This window comes from Carcharhinus amblyrhynchos, chromosome 26 (assembly GCF_965287045.1).
Source record: "Carcharhinus amblyrhynchos chromosome 26, sCarAmb.v2.hapA, whole genome shotgun sequence".
NCBI classification, from domain to species: Eukaryota; Metazoa; Chordata; class Chondrichthyes; order Carcharhiniformes; family Carcharhinidae; genus Carcharhinus; species Carcharhinus amblyrhynchos.
In genome coordinates, this window is record NC_137349.1 from 32,635,221 (window position 1) to 32,651,985 (window position 16,765).

Genomic DNA, 16,765 nt, shown 5'->3' on the forward strand with positions numbered 1-16,765 from the left:
TAGTTGGGGTCCCAGCACTGAATCTTGTGGTACCCCACTAATCACTGCTTGCAACTCTGAAAAGGACCCATTTATTCTGACTCTCTGCTTCCTGTCTGCCAACCAGTTCTTTAGCCACTTCAATACATTACCACCAATACCATGAGCTTTCATTTTACCCAGCCATCTGAATATACATAATCCTTCAGCGCAGTACTGAAGGAGTTCCACATGGTTGGAGGAGCCATCTTTTGGATGAGATACTAAACCAAGTATAGACATACTAAACCAAGGATAGAGAACAAGTTCCAATAGGTTATAAGTCTGTTCAATACCCAGTCTATACAATTCTGACAACCACATCACAGCAAGGCTATTCAGGTTCTGGAACAAAGAGCAGTGGAATTCAGAGAACAGTGTGAGAGAGACTGTGATTTCTTTTATTCCATAAAAAAGCTGGAGAATTCAGGATTTGCAAAGAACAGACAAACTGAACTCTAATTCTTTTGGATTGTCAGCAAGTTCCAGGGCCAGTAGTTCTGTTGTCAAACTTAGAGTGAACACGTGGAAAATACAGTGAAACCCCAAACTTACGCACCCCGATTTAGTACAAATTCAGATATAACGCGATGAATCATTCGACCCTTTTTTTTACTCTTTCCGGGGAACTGGAAAGTTTTTGGTGACTTAATTTTGTGTTTTCTTTGATCAAAATGGAGCAAACTGCTAGGAAAAGAAAATCATTTTTCTGTGAAAGAGACCCAAGAGGTGGACCGCATAAAAATCCTCCAACTCAGAAGCATTCGAGATTTCATTCGCAGCCAGTGAAATGCTATGTTCAAGCAAGAAACACTCAATGACTTTAAGAAAAACTGTTGTTTTGTTTTATTTATTAAAAAGCTTTACTAAAAATTAATTTGTGTTTTAATTGCTACTGTAACAACAGTGATTTATTTGCGGAATTGTTTAATTAAAAAGGTAATTTATTTGCCAGATGGTAAATGTGCAAAAAAAAATCAAATAGGGCGATAATAAGGGTGTTTTAGGATGTTAGATCAACATTGGGTCAGTTTGAACACTAATTTTCTTGATTTAGTGTGATCCCACTTTTTTCGTGATAACATTTTACAGACCCCAACCATCGCATTATAACAGGGCCGCACTGTATATGTATTTAACTACAGTTACACAGAGAGTGGGCGACATGGATAGACCCAGGAAGCAGATGATGTAGAATACTTTGAAATATTTGCATAATTCTCTCTTGGTTCAAGCTTCATTGCATAATCCAGATCGAGGAACAGTTTAAATTGTGATATAAAAAGGCAAGTTACTGCAGATGCAGGAATCTAAACAAAAAAACAAATGCGCTGGAAAAGCTCAGCAGGTCTGACAGCATCTGTGGAGAGACAACACAGTGCTAACACTGCAAGTCTAGATGACACCGTGTCCTCTGACGTGAAACTTGTTCCTCTACCCAGATACTGTCAGACCTGCTGAGTTTTTCCTGCATTTCCTAATCTTAAATTGTGATCTTCTTCAGTGAAATGGGCTCACTGGCTGGGCTAGCATTTATTGCCCATCCCTGGCTGCCCTTGAGAAGGTGGTGGTGGTGAGCTGCCTTCTTGAACCGCTACAGCCCACGTGGTGTAGGTACACGCATAGTGCTGTTAGGGAGGGAGTTCCAGCTTTTTGACCTAGCGACAGTGAAGGAATGGCAATATCTTTCCAAGCCAGGTTGGTAAGTGGCTTTGTGGGGAATGCCCAGATAGTGGTGTTCCCGTGTATCTGCTGCCCTTGCCCTTCTAGATTGTTGTATTCATGGGTTTGGAAGGTGCTGTCTAAAGGAGCCTTGGTGCTTTCATGCAGTGCATCTTATACACACTGTTGCCACCGCACCTCAGTGATGGAGGCAGTGAAGGTATTGTTGGAGCTGAACTCATCCAGGAGTGGAGAGATCCATTCCTGTTGGCACCTCAATCATTCACACTGCATGAGCTGTGGCTGTTGAATGGATTGTCCACCTCAACATTTAACTAAAACTGCTTCTCCAGCCTTCCAAATAAAAAAAAAAGTTTCAGCGCCGTACTGAAGGAGTTCCACATAGTTGGAAGAGCCATCTTTTGGATGAGATACTAAATCAAGGCCCAGTCAGGACAGAAAGAGAAACTGTCACACTGACACTGCTGCCTGGCCAAGATGGCACAGACTGGAGACCATAACTGGAGGCAAGATTGGTGAGACCAATCTCTACATAATTAAAGGAGAAACACGTTAAATTAAGAAAGCCTTTTACTGACAGATGGCAGCACCATTTCAGCACCTGTCAATTTATTATTCTCCAGTTGTTTCTAACATTGAATGTTACTGGCACATTGCTGGTCTCAGGAGAATGAGGAGCAGGCCTTTACACTAGCATGCACATGGAGCCCCAACTTCAGCACTAACACTGCTCATTCTGCCTGAGATCACCATTACTCATCCACTCAGTCCCCCGGTAGATTAAACAATACTTGGACTCCATACATTTCAAATAGATTTACAATCATTGTCTAAATACTCTACAAACCTCTCCCATTTTCAATATGGCAGCGCTTGTGTTCAGTGACACTGGCTGGGTGAATCCAGTTAAATTCCAGTCAAACCCTGTCCATTTCAATTAGGCCAACAAACAAACAAAACTGGCTCAAACATAAAGCCAACCCTGAAGCTGCTATGTCATTGTCTTAAGATACCATTACATTCTTCCAGGCCTTCTCCAGTGCCGTACTCAAGTGGCTATGTGCACGTATAAACCCAAGCAGCAATGAGTAAAAGAGTGGAATCGAATCCTCCCCTCGCCCAATATTCACAACAATGGGCTATTGTATGGTACAAGACACTGGTAAGGCTACTCTTGGAATACTGTGTACAGCTCTGGTCACCCTATTATAGAAAGGATATTACTAAACTAGAAAGAGTGCAGGAAAAATTTAATAAGATGCTACCGCGACTTGATGGTTTGAGTTTTAAGAGGCTGGAACTTTTACTGGGACTTTTTTCCCTAAAGCGTTGGAGGCTTATGGGTGATCTTATAGGAGTCTAAAATAATGAGGGGCATAAATAAGATAGATAGTTCAACATCTTTTCCCAAAGGAAGGGATGTCTAAAACTAGAGGGGAGAGATACAAAAGGGTCCAGGGAGGCATTTTTTTCCCAGACATAGAGTAGTGAGTGTCTGGAACAAGCTGCCAGAGGCAGTAGTAGAGACAGGTACAATTTTGTCTTTTAAAAAGCATTTAAGACAGTTACATGGGTGAGATGGGAATAGCGGGATATGGGCCAAATGCAGGCAATCGGGACTAACTTCGTGGTAAAAACTGGCTGGCATGGACAAGTTGGGCTGTTTCTGTGCCATAAAACCTCTACGACTCTATATGGACTTGAGCTACAGGAACCAAGGGAGGCATTTTCTGCTCCCTTCTGCCTGCAATTGGGATTTTCCCGTGCTACAGAAAGTCAATGGACTTTTGGTTGGCTCTCCAAATTTTCCATTCCTATCGGTGACACGCTGGCCCATGTCAATTCTCCCTCACCTCACCGTTACTAGGTCAGGAACACAGACTGACAGTAAAGCACCATTAGCTTTCAATCTCGATTCAGTTAACTCAGCTGGCTGGACGGCTGTTCGTGTAGTGGAGCAGCACCAAAATTGTGGGTTTTATTCCCATGCCGGCTGAGGTGATCCGTGTAAACCTTGTCCCTCGCAGGTGGTTTGCTGATCTTCAGGTCAAATCACCACCAGTCAGCTTTCCTTCCCATGGTAAGAGCAGCTTCTGGGACTGTGGCTTCATTGATGGAATATTAAGGATGATAGATAAAGGTTGACGTCGTGGTTTATTCTCCTTCAAAGAGTGAAGGCTGAATCTCACTGTCCTCACGCAAGATGCGACTTTGATTCATTTCAATTTTGGGGTGGCACAGTGGTTAGCTCTGCTGCCTCACAGCACCAGAGACCCGGATTCAATTCCCAGCTTGGGCGATTGTCTGTGTGGAGTCTGCATGTTCTCTGTGTGGGTTTCCTCCGGGTGCTCCAGTTTCCTCCACAGTCTGAAAGACGTGCTGGTTAGATGCATTGGCCACGCTAAATTCTCCCTCAGGATACCCGAACACGCTCCGGATTGTGATGACTAGGGGATTTTCACAGTAGCTTCACTGCAGTGTTAATGTAAGCCTATTTGTGACACTTTATTTCAGATCAAACTCAGTACAGACCAAGGATCTAACTAGAAATCCTGCTCATCCATGCAGGTCAATACCACAACACATGCTGCATTTACTCACTAAGTGAAAGGATATTTGTAGCCTATCTTCCTATTGGTCCTTATGGAATAGAAAATTAAAAACTGTTATAGTGGTGCCGGTTCTTTTGCAGCTGGCTGCAACCTAAAAGCAAACTCAAATGGGTTTTATGGCTGGTAGTTTTACCTTTGGGCTGTGCATACTGCACAAGTTAGCTATGTACTGGGTGCTGACACTCCAAGCATGAGTCTCAGCACACAAACAGCTTATATGGCTCAATGGTCTACATCACACCAGCCCCTTGACCCCTGCTTTACACTATCTGCCTCAATTATATCAAATGCTAGTCAGGTCCTCATTCTACCCACTCCCTGAGTGAAGAGGATTCCAAAAATTCCCCTTATTAGCGATTATCATTTATCCATGACACCCCAGTACTGGGTTCCCTCAAATGGGAAAATATCGCATGCAATGTAGAAGAACACAATAATGATATTTGCAGCGTATACATTTGAGACAGAGTTATGGTTTTAAGTTCTTTATAGACAGGTCTCAATCCTTTTGCACATTCACTACCCTCGATCATTGCAAATGTTATATCCCAATCTGTCTGTACACACGCTGCCAAGTTAGCACCTACGAGGCTGGGGTGGCAGGAAAAGGGGTCAGGTAAGATCGAACACACTGCAGGAAAGCTGGCTACGTTTAGCTATTGCACTGCATAGGAATTAGCTACACTTCCAATAGTCATGCACACACATTATTTACTCTCAGCACTCAGTCCTTGTTTGATCAACACCAGTTCTCCTTTAGGGTAGATACCACTCTGACTTAGAACTGTAATCACCATTCTGTCACTGTTGCTGGGTGAAAAACCTAGAACTTTGGTCAAGGCAGCTCTGTGGGTGTACCAATACCAGACCACGGGGAGACAATGGCCTGGTGATATTATCACTATACCATTAATCCAGAAACTCAGTTAACATTCTGGGGACCTGGGTTCAAATCCCATTACGGCAGATGGTGGAATTTGAATTCAATAAAAAAATCTGGAATTAAGAATCTACTGAAGCCCATAAAACCATCGCTGATTGTCGGGAAAACCCATCTGGTTCATAATGACCTTTAGCGAAGGAAATTTTCTTACTTGGTCTGGCCTACATGTGACTCCAGAGCCATAGCAATGTGGTTGACTCTCAACTGCTATCTCTAGGGTAACTAGGGATGGGTAATAAATGCTGGTCAGCCAGCAGCACCCATGTCATATGAATGAATAGAAAAATGGATTGCAATGGTGCACCACCACCTTCTCAAGTGCTGTTAGGAATGGACAACAAAAGCTGGCCTTGCTAGCAATGCCCACAGTGCACTAAACAGAAAGGAAATGAAGAGCTTGACAGGTTGGCAGCCTGCTAGGGGTTCGCAAATATAAATACCAGCGTTACCTCAACATTCTTCAGGGTTTGTTTCAGCACAAAGACAAAATTCTGGACCTCTTCATTCTTCACAGCCAGCGTAGTAATAATCTTCTTCAAAGTCTCCTGAAGAAAAAAAGAGGAGCAGGAAGAGAGTTGGGGAAGAATATATTAATGGTGTTCTTTCTCACTATGCAAACAGTACCTCTACTCGCATTGTCCACAAACATCAGCATAAAAGGTTGGTGTCTAAATTTGCATAAAGTGAAATGAATCTGAGATTTACAAAGCAATTGTTTATAAATCCTAAACTTGGCAACTTCCTTTACCAACTTATCCTATCTTAATATTGATGTCCTGCAATATGGACCTACCATCATTATCTTTTCTTATTAAATATATTACATGACATATTTGAAGACTCAGAGTGAGATTTTCCAGCCCCTCCGCAGCAGCAGACATGGCTCACCATTGGGACCTTACAGCTCCACCAGTGTCTATGCCATTTTTGCATGGCTTACCCGTCCTCCCACTGGGAAACACACTGCGAGGGGGTCATCCAAAGGGGACCAGGGGGTCCCTTTTGGTGGGGAAGGGCTGGAAAATCCCCACCCTATTGTCCTGTACTATGACAATGCTATATTTGGCAATACTGACTGACGTGGCAAAATGCTGTGAAAAATATTAACCACTAGAAATTCAAATATCATTGGATTGCTGGCTTCAACAATAAAATCCAGATGGTTGCATGGCACAAGGGGAAGTTTAATTGCGCATTATTTATCACAAGTGTTACTTTGCCCACAATGTTGATAAATTTGGTCACAGCAATCGATTAGGTCTCAGAAGTTAATTTTCCACTGTTGGAGTTAACACAGAGCTGGCACTTTATGGTTGAGTATGTTTGTACCAAGGCAGACAAAAAAAGTTTCAAATCGCATTTCATTGTGGTTTGCTAACTCACTCCTGTGATGCTCTGCAGTGCAAACTGCTGCTATCTGTTCAGCCCTGGGAATGTACCATCAGCTTTCCCCAGTACAGCCCAAGAGAATGATCCACTGATCATCAAATTTGGATTAGCAGTTGCGCTCTCGTCCAAGTCAGGCCTTGCGATATAGCTGCACTGCAGAGATTCAAGCACATGACCTTGTCTGACACTCCGGTGTGATACTATGGGAGCGCTGTGTCATACATCTGAGATGCCAACTCTCAGGTGGACTCCCAGTTCAAAAGGAGAATGGGCAGAGTTCTCCCAATTCTGCTGACACCAATCACCAAACTAACACCTTTCGTTTATAGTTCCCCTTAGCTCTGGGTGATTTTCTAACCTATTCTCCACCCCCAGTGTTTAAGCACCCACAGAGGGAGATGGCTGACACTGGCAGCTTTAATCTCAGTGGAAACTCCGCATACAGACTCTGCTAGACTTCTGTGCCAAGGGAATTACAGAACAGCTGGAGCACTGAATCAGCCGACGCTTTACACAGCGTGTGCTCTACTGGCCAATGCAAGTGTTTCAGCAGGTTGCTATGGAGCTGCATTGGGATGCTAAGGAAGAAGAAATCCTGGGTAGAGAGTGATCCATGATTACTGTTAAAAAAAAAAACTACAAATCCCTTGTTCTTTCATTACAATTCTCCTTAACGCTGGATAATTTTCCAACCTCCAATGCTTAAGCATCCACACAGGGAGATGGCTCAGCTTTAACCTCAGTGGAACTTCTGCATACAGACTCTGCTGTTCCAACCTATCCCAATTAGATATACTTGATTGTTTAAAGCAACAATAGTATTTGATTTGCTATTAAACTTGATGGGTTTTGGATTATATAAATTGTTGACCACTGCAGTGGATGCCAGTTTTTAATGGAGATTATAATCGTAGAATCCCTACAGTCCATTCGGCCCATCAAGCCTGCACCGACCACGATCCCACCTAGGCCTTATTCTTGTAACCCCACATATTTACCCTGCTAATTCCCCGACACGAAGGGTCAATTTAGCATGGCCAATCAACCTAATCCGCACATCATCTGGAGTGCAGGAGGAAACCGGAGCACTCAGGGGAAACCCACACAGAAAGGGGGAAGAATGTGCAAACTCCACGCAGACAGATAGTCACCCCAAGCTGGAATTAAACCTTCCCTGCAGTCACAATTTGCCTCCAACCCTGGTACAACCACCAGCAATTTAGCTCAGTCAGCCTACTCAGGCAAAACTCAAGCTATCAATGGTAGAAAAAATTATCAAAAACCAAGTCAAAAAAGGTGAAATTCTTGCAAAAATTAGCATGATTTCAGAACTGGAATCTACATTTGCCAATTAAGAAAGAAATGCATTTACAATAATATAGTTTTAACAAGATTTCATATAAATAATCAATTGCTCTGGAGAGAGTGCAGAGAAAGTTTACAAGAATATTGCCAGGGCTAGAGAAGTGTAGATACGAGGAGAGATTGGATAGGTTGGGTTTTTTTTCCCTCCTTGGAATGAGGAAGGCTGAAAGGGTGACCGGACAGAAGTGTACAAAGTTACGAGAGGAAGAGGTAGAGCGGACAGGTTAAAATTGTTGCCCTTTGTGGAGAACTCTGGAACCAGGGGATAGAGATTCAATATAGGTGGCAGTAGACATAAAGGGGACATGAGGAAGAACATTTTTACACAGAGGGTGACAGGAATTCACAGCCTGAGATGGTGGTGGAGGCAGAGGCCCTAAACCTCAAGTATCTGGATCTGCATGTTAAGTGTTGTAAGCTACAGGGCTGTGGGCCAAATGCAGGAAGGTGGGATTAGAAAGAGTACCTGGGTGTCCTTGGGCTGGCATTGACAAGATGGGTCAAATGGCCTTCTTCTTTGTTGTAACTTTTCTATGGGTTTAGCTTTCTCTCTCTGTTCCACTCCAATCTGAGATGGGTATCTTCACACAACCTTCTGCATTGAGTATTTCTATTTATCATTCTGTACAACTATCACATTGCAGATCAAGTCTGCATTTAACTGAACTTTTTTTTTAAGTTGCCTTGCTCATTTTCCTTAATAACACTTTTTTTCCAAGCGTTACTCAAAAATGTTACAGCATTCTGCACCAAGGAGTCATTCAATATAGCCTGTGCCTCCAATTCTCCATACATCCCGCTTGGAACACTCTTCCCATTGCAGAGACTCCTCTCTTGATGCACTCGCCTCTCTTTCCTCACTTCCTAAGGACTATTCTCTGAGACCATGAAACCATGTCATATAAGCCCATCCCGTTCACCAAAATCCTTTAGGGAAGGAAATCTGCCATCCTTATCTGGTCTGGCCTATATATGACTCCAAGCCCACTGCTAAATGCCCTTGCAAATGACTCAGCAAGCCACTCAGCCTCAGGGACAATCAGGGATGGGCAGTAAACGCTGGCCCAGCCAACAACACCCACATCCCATGAATGAATGAGAAAAAAAGCTCTCTCTCTCCCCCAAAGAACTCTCCATCCCTTCCTCTCTCAGCACTTCCTTCAGTCCTGTAATAATATATGACTCTTCATTTGTAGAAGTTCTGCATACTGGGCTACTGGTGCCCACCTCTGCACAACATTAGCATCACGCTTCTCATAGAAACTTATAAAATTCTACCAGGATTAGACAGGATAGATTCAGAAAGAATGTTTCCAATGGTGGGGGAGCTCTAGAACTAGGAGTCTGATTTTGAGGATAAGATCTGAAGATTAGAACTGAGCTGAGGAGAAATTTCTTCATCAAGAGGGTGGTGATTATGTAGAATTCACGACCACTGAATGTAGTTGAGGCCAACCTGTTGTCTGATTTCAAGAAAAAAATGAGATGTAGCTCTGGGGGCTCAAGGGATTTGGGAGGAAGGGAGGGGGTAAAATCAGGATATTGAATTCAACAAACAGACATGATCAAAATGGCAGAGCAGGCTCGAAGGGCCAAATAGTTTACTCATGTCTCTAGTTTCTATTAGGGAAGATGATATTGTTGCTGGAGACCCAGGGTAATGCTCAGGGGACCTGGGTTAGAATTTCAATTCAATAAAAATCTGGAATTAGAAGTGCAATGACGACCATGAAACCATTGTTGACTGTGATAAAAATCCATCTTGTTCACTAATGTCCTTTAGAGAAGGAAATCTGCCATCCTTACCCGATCTGGCCTACATGTGACTCCAGACATGACCTAGCAAGCCATTCAGCTCAAGGGCAAATAGGAATGGCCAACAAACGCTGGCCTAGTCAGCAATGTCAACAAAACATGGCAGAATTTTTAAAAGTCTCCTATTTTCCATCACGTAATTGATGGTGCATTGAAATTGGATACTGGAAAAGTAATACTGAAGATCCATTCCATTTAAGCTCATATTCATACCTCTGCATCTCATATCTAATAATGCTGCCAGGGTTTAGTGTCTAGTGTTACATGGAATGGCTACCTGAGCTAGAAGGTGCCTTTGGAATCCTACACATTTTAAGGGGATGAAGGAGAGAGTGTAAACTAATCATTTCCACAAGGTATCTTGTAGACTCCCCTGGGGGACACATAGCACAATAAGAAGTCTCACAACACCAGGTTAAAATCCAACAGGTTTATTTGGCAGTACAAGCTTTCGGAGTCTTGTTCCTTCATCAGGTGAGTGAGGACGTATGTTCACAAACAGGGCATATACAGGCACAAACTCAATTTACAAAATAATGGTTGGAATGCGAGTCTTTACAGGCAATCAAGTCTTAAAGGTACAGACAATGTGAGTGGAGAGGGGGCCATGCACAAGTTAAAGTGGTGTATATTGTCTCCAGCCAGGACAGTGAGTGAGATTTTGCAAGCCCAAGCAAGTTGTGGGGGCTACAGATAGCGTGACTCGAACCCAAGATTCTGGTTGCGGCCATCCTCATGTTTGCAGAACTAGGATATCAGTTTCTGCGTTGTCGTGTGCCGTGAAGGCCAGCTTGAAGAATGCTTACCTGAAGACCAGAGGCTGAATGCCTGTGACTGCTGAAGTGTTCCCGACTGGAAGGAAACACTCCCACCTGGTGATTGTCGAGCGGCGTCCATTCATCCATTGTCATAGCGTCTGCATGATCTCGCCAATGTAACATGCCTCGGGGCATCCTTTCCTGCAGCATTTCAGATAATACCTGATATTCTGCAGGAAAGCATGTCCCGAGGCATGGTACACGGAGAGGCCATACAGACGCTACAGCAACGGATGAATGGACACCGCTCGACAATCACCAGGCAGGAGTGTTTCCCTCCAGTCGGGGAACACTTCAGCGGTCACAGGCATTCAGCCTCTGATCTTCGGGTAAGCGTTCTCCAAGGTGGCTTCATGACACTTGACAGTGCAGAGTCGCTGAGCAGAAACTGATAGCCAAGTTCTGCACATACGAGGACAGCCTCAACAGGGATCTTGGGTTCATGTCACACTATCTGTAACCCCCATACCTTGCCTGGACTTGCAAAAATCTCATCAACTGTTCTGGCTATGCTTGGCCCTCTCTGTACTCACATTGTCTGTACCTTTAAGACTTGATTGCCTGTAAAGACTCGCATTCCAACCATTATCTTGTAAATTGAGTTTGTGTCTGTATACGCCCTGTTTGTGAACACAAGTCCTCGCTCACCTGATGAAGGAGCGAGATTCCGAAAGCTTGTGCTGCCAAATAAACCTGTTGGACTTAAACCTGGTGTTGTGAGACTTCTTAATGTGCTTACCCCAGTCCAATGCCAGCCTCTCCACATCATAGCTATGTAGCAGCCATGTTGGGCTGGAGGTTGCTATGTAACTTTGTTTGTTTGTTTGCACAATTCCGTAAGCCCATTCGACAGTGAAAAGGAAACTGAGAATTTGGTCCAACCTTTAAAAATTAAAAGTAAATTATAAGGCATTATTAAACGTCTTTGAGTACAAACATCTCCTTGTTGAGGTAATGGCAGCTTTTATTTAATTGTTGCCACTGAGTAGATGCTGCCAAATCTTGCAGCACACAATGCCAGGATTACTGGCTGGCACGTGGTCATTCACTTTACAAAGACTTCAAACGCTGGAAATCTAAGCTAAAGACTTTGGACCTTCAGCTTGCTTCATTCAGTATCTGAGGAGAGGAGAGACAAGTCAATCGCAGATCTGGAGCAGGGTTACAGCAAAAACAATGACTTTTTCTTCTCAGAAACAGCTGAACCTGCTCTGCATTCCCAGCAACTTCTATTTCTCTTCTGCGCTCCCTTTGTTTGTATCTTCTTCTGTCTCTCCCTCTGCACCTCTAATGCTGTCTAATATTCAGACTGTTGCTTATGTGTCACCAACTCCCCCCCGCCTCCCCCACACTCTCCGGGGGTGGGAGAAAGCAAGTTAATAGTATTAGGAAACCTCCCTTAATACTGTCAGCTCTTAATATGGGACTCTTAAGTTTCTCTGTAAAACCCTTCGTCTATGATCCTCCAGTATACAAATGACAGCGACACTGCTATAAAACATAAGTTCAAAGGGTGCAGTTTTGGCACAGAAAATGGACTTAGCTCATACAACATCAGACTTGTACTGACATGAGGGGATATAGCTCAGTGACAGAGCCTATGACAGCAGATCAAAAGGTTGCCGGTTCAAATCTGGGTGCCCCCTAACCTTTAGGGCAGCACAATGGTTAACACAGCTGCCTCACAGCACCAGGGACCCGGGTTCAATTCTGGCTTCGGGTGACTGACTGTGTGGAGTTTGCACACTCTCCCCATGTCTGCGAGGGTTTCCTCCAGGTGCTCTGGTTTCCTCCTATAGTGCAAAGATGTGTGGATTGACCATGCTAAATTGTCCCTTTGAGTCAGGGAATTAGCAGAGTAAATAGGTGGGGTTATGGGGATAGGGCCTAGGTGGGATTGTGGTTGGTGCAGGCTCAATGGCCTCCTTCTGCAGTGTAGTGATTCTGTATCTCTTTACATAGTCGACAAGCCCACACAGCCAAGCTTAATCCCCAGATTCTGGAAAACTGCACAAATAGGCCAAATTCAAGCACATTAAACCTTCCCCCATCACACAAATACTTTGAAATGTAAACCCATCCCCAGCACTTAACCAATTTGATATCCTGATTAGATTACAAATTAGATTTATAAACTTGACTTAGTACACAATTCTGGTTTCTGATAGGAAGCTTAAAGATACAACAGGGCTGACACTCCTTTTAGACTGACCCATCCTCAATCCAGCTCAGTCACAGGCCTAGAACTACCAGGGAGATACAATATACCACTGAACTGGGTTAAGTTAAAACAAAACAATTTCTTACAGTATCTATCAAAGATCCCGTATAATTCAAGCAATATGAAAAAACACTCAGTATATACTGGAATACACAAATAAACAATGCAGTGACCACACCTGCAGTATTATTCCAACTAACCCATTCCAAGCACAAGTCTGCAGGGGTTGAATGAAACAGCAAAACGCAATCATTTCAAATCAACCCCTCCCAATTTTCGATACCAGAAGACTGGCTGCAGTTAATTTAAAAAAAACCTTCCAAATCTCCATCCACCGGATTTAATAATTAAGTCAGCCTCCACTCGTTAAACCGTAGGAAAGCGGGCCACAAGATGGTCAAAAATGGTTGGAAATCTATTTGGTGCTATCACACACAAATGCAAAAGGGTGCATTTTGGTGAGGTTACTCAGTTTCTCTCCCAGCTCCCGTGCTGAATGAAAGAGCAGGTTGAGCCATTCATTGTAGGTGTAACATTGTTACACTGTCTGTCTGTATGTGTGTGTGTTACCTTGTTGTAATCTGCCATTGCGGATCTGTGTCTGAGAAATCCTTTCCGTTTCTTTAAAACAGGACCGGTTGCATTGACATTGCGCTGGCTTGGTTTATCCCCCACCCCCTCTAACGCGTGTTTTTTAAACCCCGAACAAAGCGCAGAGTAACAGCTACCCAAGGGGAGGCAAGGGCCCCGTCTCTGTGAACAGCACCAAGCTCTGCGCGACAGCAGCGCTCACTACAGCGGATTGTGGGATTTGTAGGATTTAACTGTGCCTGTGCCACACAGCCGGAAACACCTTCTACCCTCCAAAGCTCTCAGCAAATTAGATTACAATTCCTGATCTTGGAGCAAACTTATTAAAGGCAGCAGTCCTCTTGATCATTTTCCTGTTTGTAATTTAAAGAAAAAACTAATACTTTAAACAGCCTCCTAAATCAGCATCTATCCCTCTTCATACAATGAGTCCCTTTTGGAGTCCAGTGCTTTGCCCATATAAGCAATCATAGAAAATAAAAGGAATATGCTGAGGATGCTGGAAATTTGAACAGACAATACTGGCTAAACGCAGCAGGGTGGAGAGAAACAGAGGTAATGGACAGCATTTTCCCCCCAAAAAATTGATTTGATTTTTTTTTCATTCATGGAACCCCTACATTGCAAGAGGAGGCCATTCAGCCCATTGAGTTTGCATTGACAACCATGCCATCCAGGACCTATCCCCATAACCCCACATATTTACTATGCTAATCCCTCTGACACTAAGGGGTATTTAGCATAGCCAATCAACCTAACCCGCACATCTTTGGACTGTGAGAGGAAACCAGAGATCCCAGACGAAACCCACACAGACACAAGGAGAATGTGCAAATTCCACACATACAGTGACTCGAGGTCAGAATTGAACCCAGGTTCCTAGCCCTATGAAGCAGCAGTGCCAACCACTGTGCCACCGCAGATATATAGCTAAAAGTATTGTTTCTTGCACACTATCCATCCAAAGATACTGTTCGTGGCGTATAAAGTGGAGAAGGAAAGGAGACCAAGCCGAAATTAATGTTACAGTCATAGGTAGGGTCTAGGGAAAGATCAAGTAAATACAAAGTAGGTCCATTCAAAAGTCTGATTGTAGCAGGGAAGAAGCTGTTCTTGAGTCGGTTGGTATGTGATCTCAGACTTTTCTATCTTTTTCCCGATGGAAGAAGGTGGAACAGATCAGCCATGATCTTATTGAATGGCGGGGCAGGCTCGAAGGGCTAGATGGCTTACTCCTGCTCCTATTTCTTATGTTCTTATGTTATGTTCTTATGAAGGGTCCTTAATTATGCTGGCTGCTTTTCTGAGGCAGTGGGAAGTGTAGACAGAGTCAATAGATAGGAGGCTGGTTTTTGTGAAGGACTGGGCTATGTTCACAACCCTCTATAATTTCTTGTGGTCTTGGACAGAGTAGGAATCATACCAAAATGACTAAGTATGACAATGATGAGAAAACTGGAGCAATCTGTATCGGTCTGTACAATGTGGTCCGGAGTGCAATCGTTCTACACTTGGTGTCCTGAAGGAACTCTCCACTTGAAACACGCTGGTATGGAGCCCCCAAGCGTGACTTGCCTGAACTAGCTCGCAATTGTGCACTGTTAACAAGGGGGAACTGCATTCTAACGCTCCCTCTGTCACGCCATCAAGTCAAGAGGATGGCAGCGCAAAGGGCAGTCCCATGCTTCATGGAGGCAGATCTTTGAAGGCTTGTGTATGCCAGTGGTGGAGAGGCAGGCCACTCTGTACCCCTGAGAGGATAGATGACCCAGAGAAGCAAATGGAGCCAGGAATGTGGAGGCTATGACAGTCAGTGCCCGTGGCCTGACACAGATGACTGGCACTCAGTGCAGGAAGAAGATGAACAAGTTCATTCGGGTTGCAAGGGTAAGTGTCCATCTGTTACATCCTGGCATCAGTCCCATCTGTCACACTTGGAATGTCCACATCAATCCATTTCCTGACATCCCACGACCTTCCAGCACCTGAGCCCCCCATCATTGCTCTCAAATCCCTCCGACACTCCCCATCACAACTCCTGCCTGTCGAGGCATAGTGCTGACATATGCCACCTGTCTCCCCCAGCACCCCCTCCCCCTCTACCCCCCGCCCCCGCCAGCTATATCATAGCTGGGAAGATGTTGGGGGTTGGAGCTGCCAGACATTAAACCTGCTATTTGGAGAATCTTGTGGGGATGGGGGCCTCTCTGGTCCTCCTAGCATGTCAGAACCTTGTTGCTGCCCATCCCCCATCCGCCTAGTCCTCTTCAGCCACGTCCTCCACTTCCTCCTCAGAGGAATCTACTTGGTCTTCTTCCTTCAGAATGTCATCCCGCTGCTGATCCAGGTTATGGAGTGTAGAGTAGATGGCCCTCTGGGGAGCTGCAGTGCATCTGAACTGCATCTTGAGCACTGCTCAGTGATGGATTGGGTGGCAATGTGGGCCTCAATATAACAGGTCTCCATCTCAGTCTCAGGCCTGACCTCAGCAAGTATCCCTTGTCCCTCATGAGCCATCCCGGCAGCCTAAAGTGATCCTCGAAGACCCCAGGGATATCTGAGTGCCCCAGGATGAAGCTATCATGCACGTTCCCCGGATAGCATGCACACATATGCATGACGTTGAGTAGGTGGTCGCAAACAATTTTGACATTCAAGGACTGGAACACCTTGAGGTTGATGAAGGGCACTCCCTGATGCCTCAGAGTTTGCAAAGCAACATTCATACTGTCTATAGTAAAATGACCAGAACTGCACATGGTACTCCAGCTGTAATCTGACCAATGTTCCAACATAATCTACTTTCTCTTATTGTCTGGGACATACTGGCAATGTTGGCAAAGCTTGCCATCTGGGCACCTCGTTGGGCACATCCATGTCAAAGTGAATGTAGTGGGATGCCCGGGCATACAGGGTATCCATGACATCCTGGATGAGATGTCATAGCTTCTCCGCTCAGGCGAAGTATTGGATGATGAAGAGCACTCTGTCCACCATGTCCCATGTTTGTCTTCTGAGGAGATTGGTGCGGTTTTTCACTGTGGCGCATCGGAACTGTCTATCGATGAGGCGAGCGCCATATCCTGTTCTTATGAGGGCATCTTCTCTGGAGCCTTCAACATGTCATTGATGAAGACGAACATCTCGCCAAGGCCATCCCTACACCCCCACTTCTTGCCTTCAAACAACCGCACAACCCCAAACAGACCATTGTCCACAGCAAACTACCCAGCCTTCAGGAGAACAGTGACCACGACACCACACAACCCTGTCACAGCAACCTCTGCAAGACGTGCCAGATCATCAACAC

General features: G+C 44.5%; 1 protein-coding gene across 2 annotated transcripts in view; it reads right to left on the reverse strand.

Annotated features, from left to right (window-relative positions):
• Positions 1 to 13,649, reverse strand: part of fsd1 (fibronectin type III and SPRY domain containing 1) — a 63,900-nt gene extending 50,251 nt beyond the window's left edge. For both annotated transcript variants that reach the window (XM_080212656.1, XM_080212654.1), the window contains exons 1-2: positions 13,435 to 13,649; positions 5,706 to 5,801 (exon numbers count right to left, since the gene is read on the reverse strand). In XM_080212656.1, coding sequence (XP_080068782.1) covers positions 5,706 to 5,801; positions 13,435 to 13,452 — 114 coding nt within the window. In that variant the 5' untranslated portion in view covers positions 13,453 to 13,649. The remainder of the gene's footprint in view (positions 1 to 5,705; positions 5,802 to 13,434) is intronic.
• Positions 13,650 to 16,765: the final 3,116 nt, after the last annotated feature.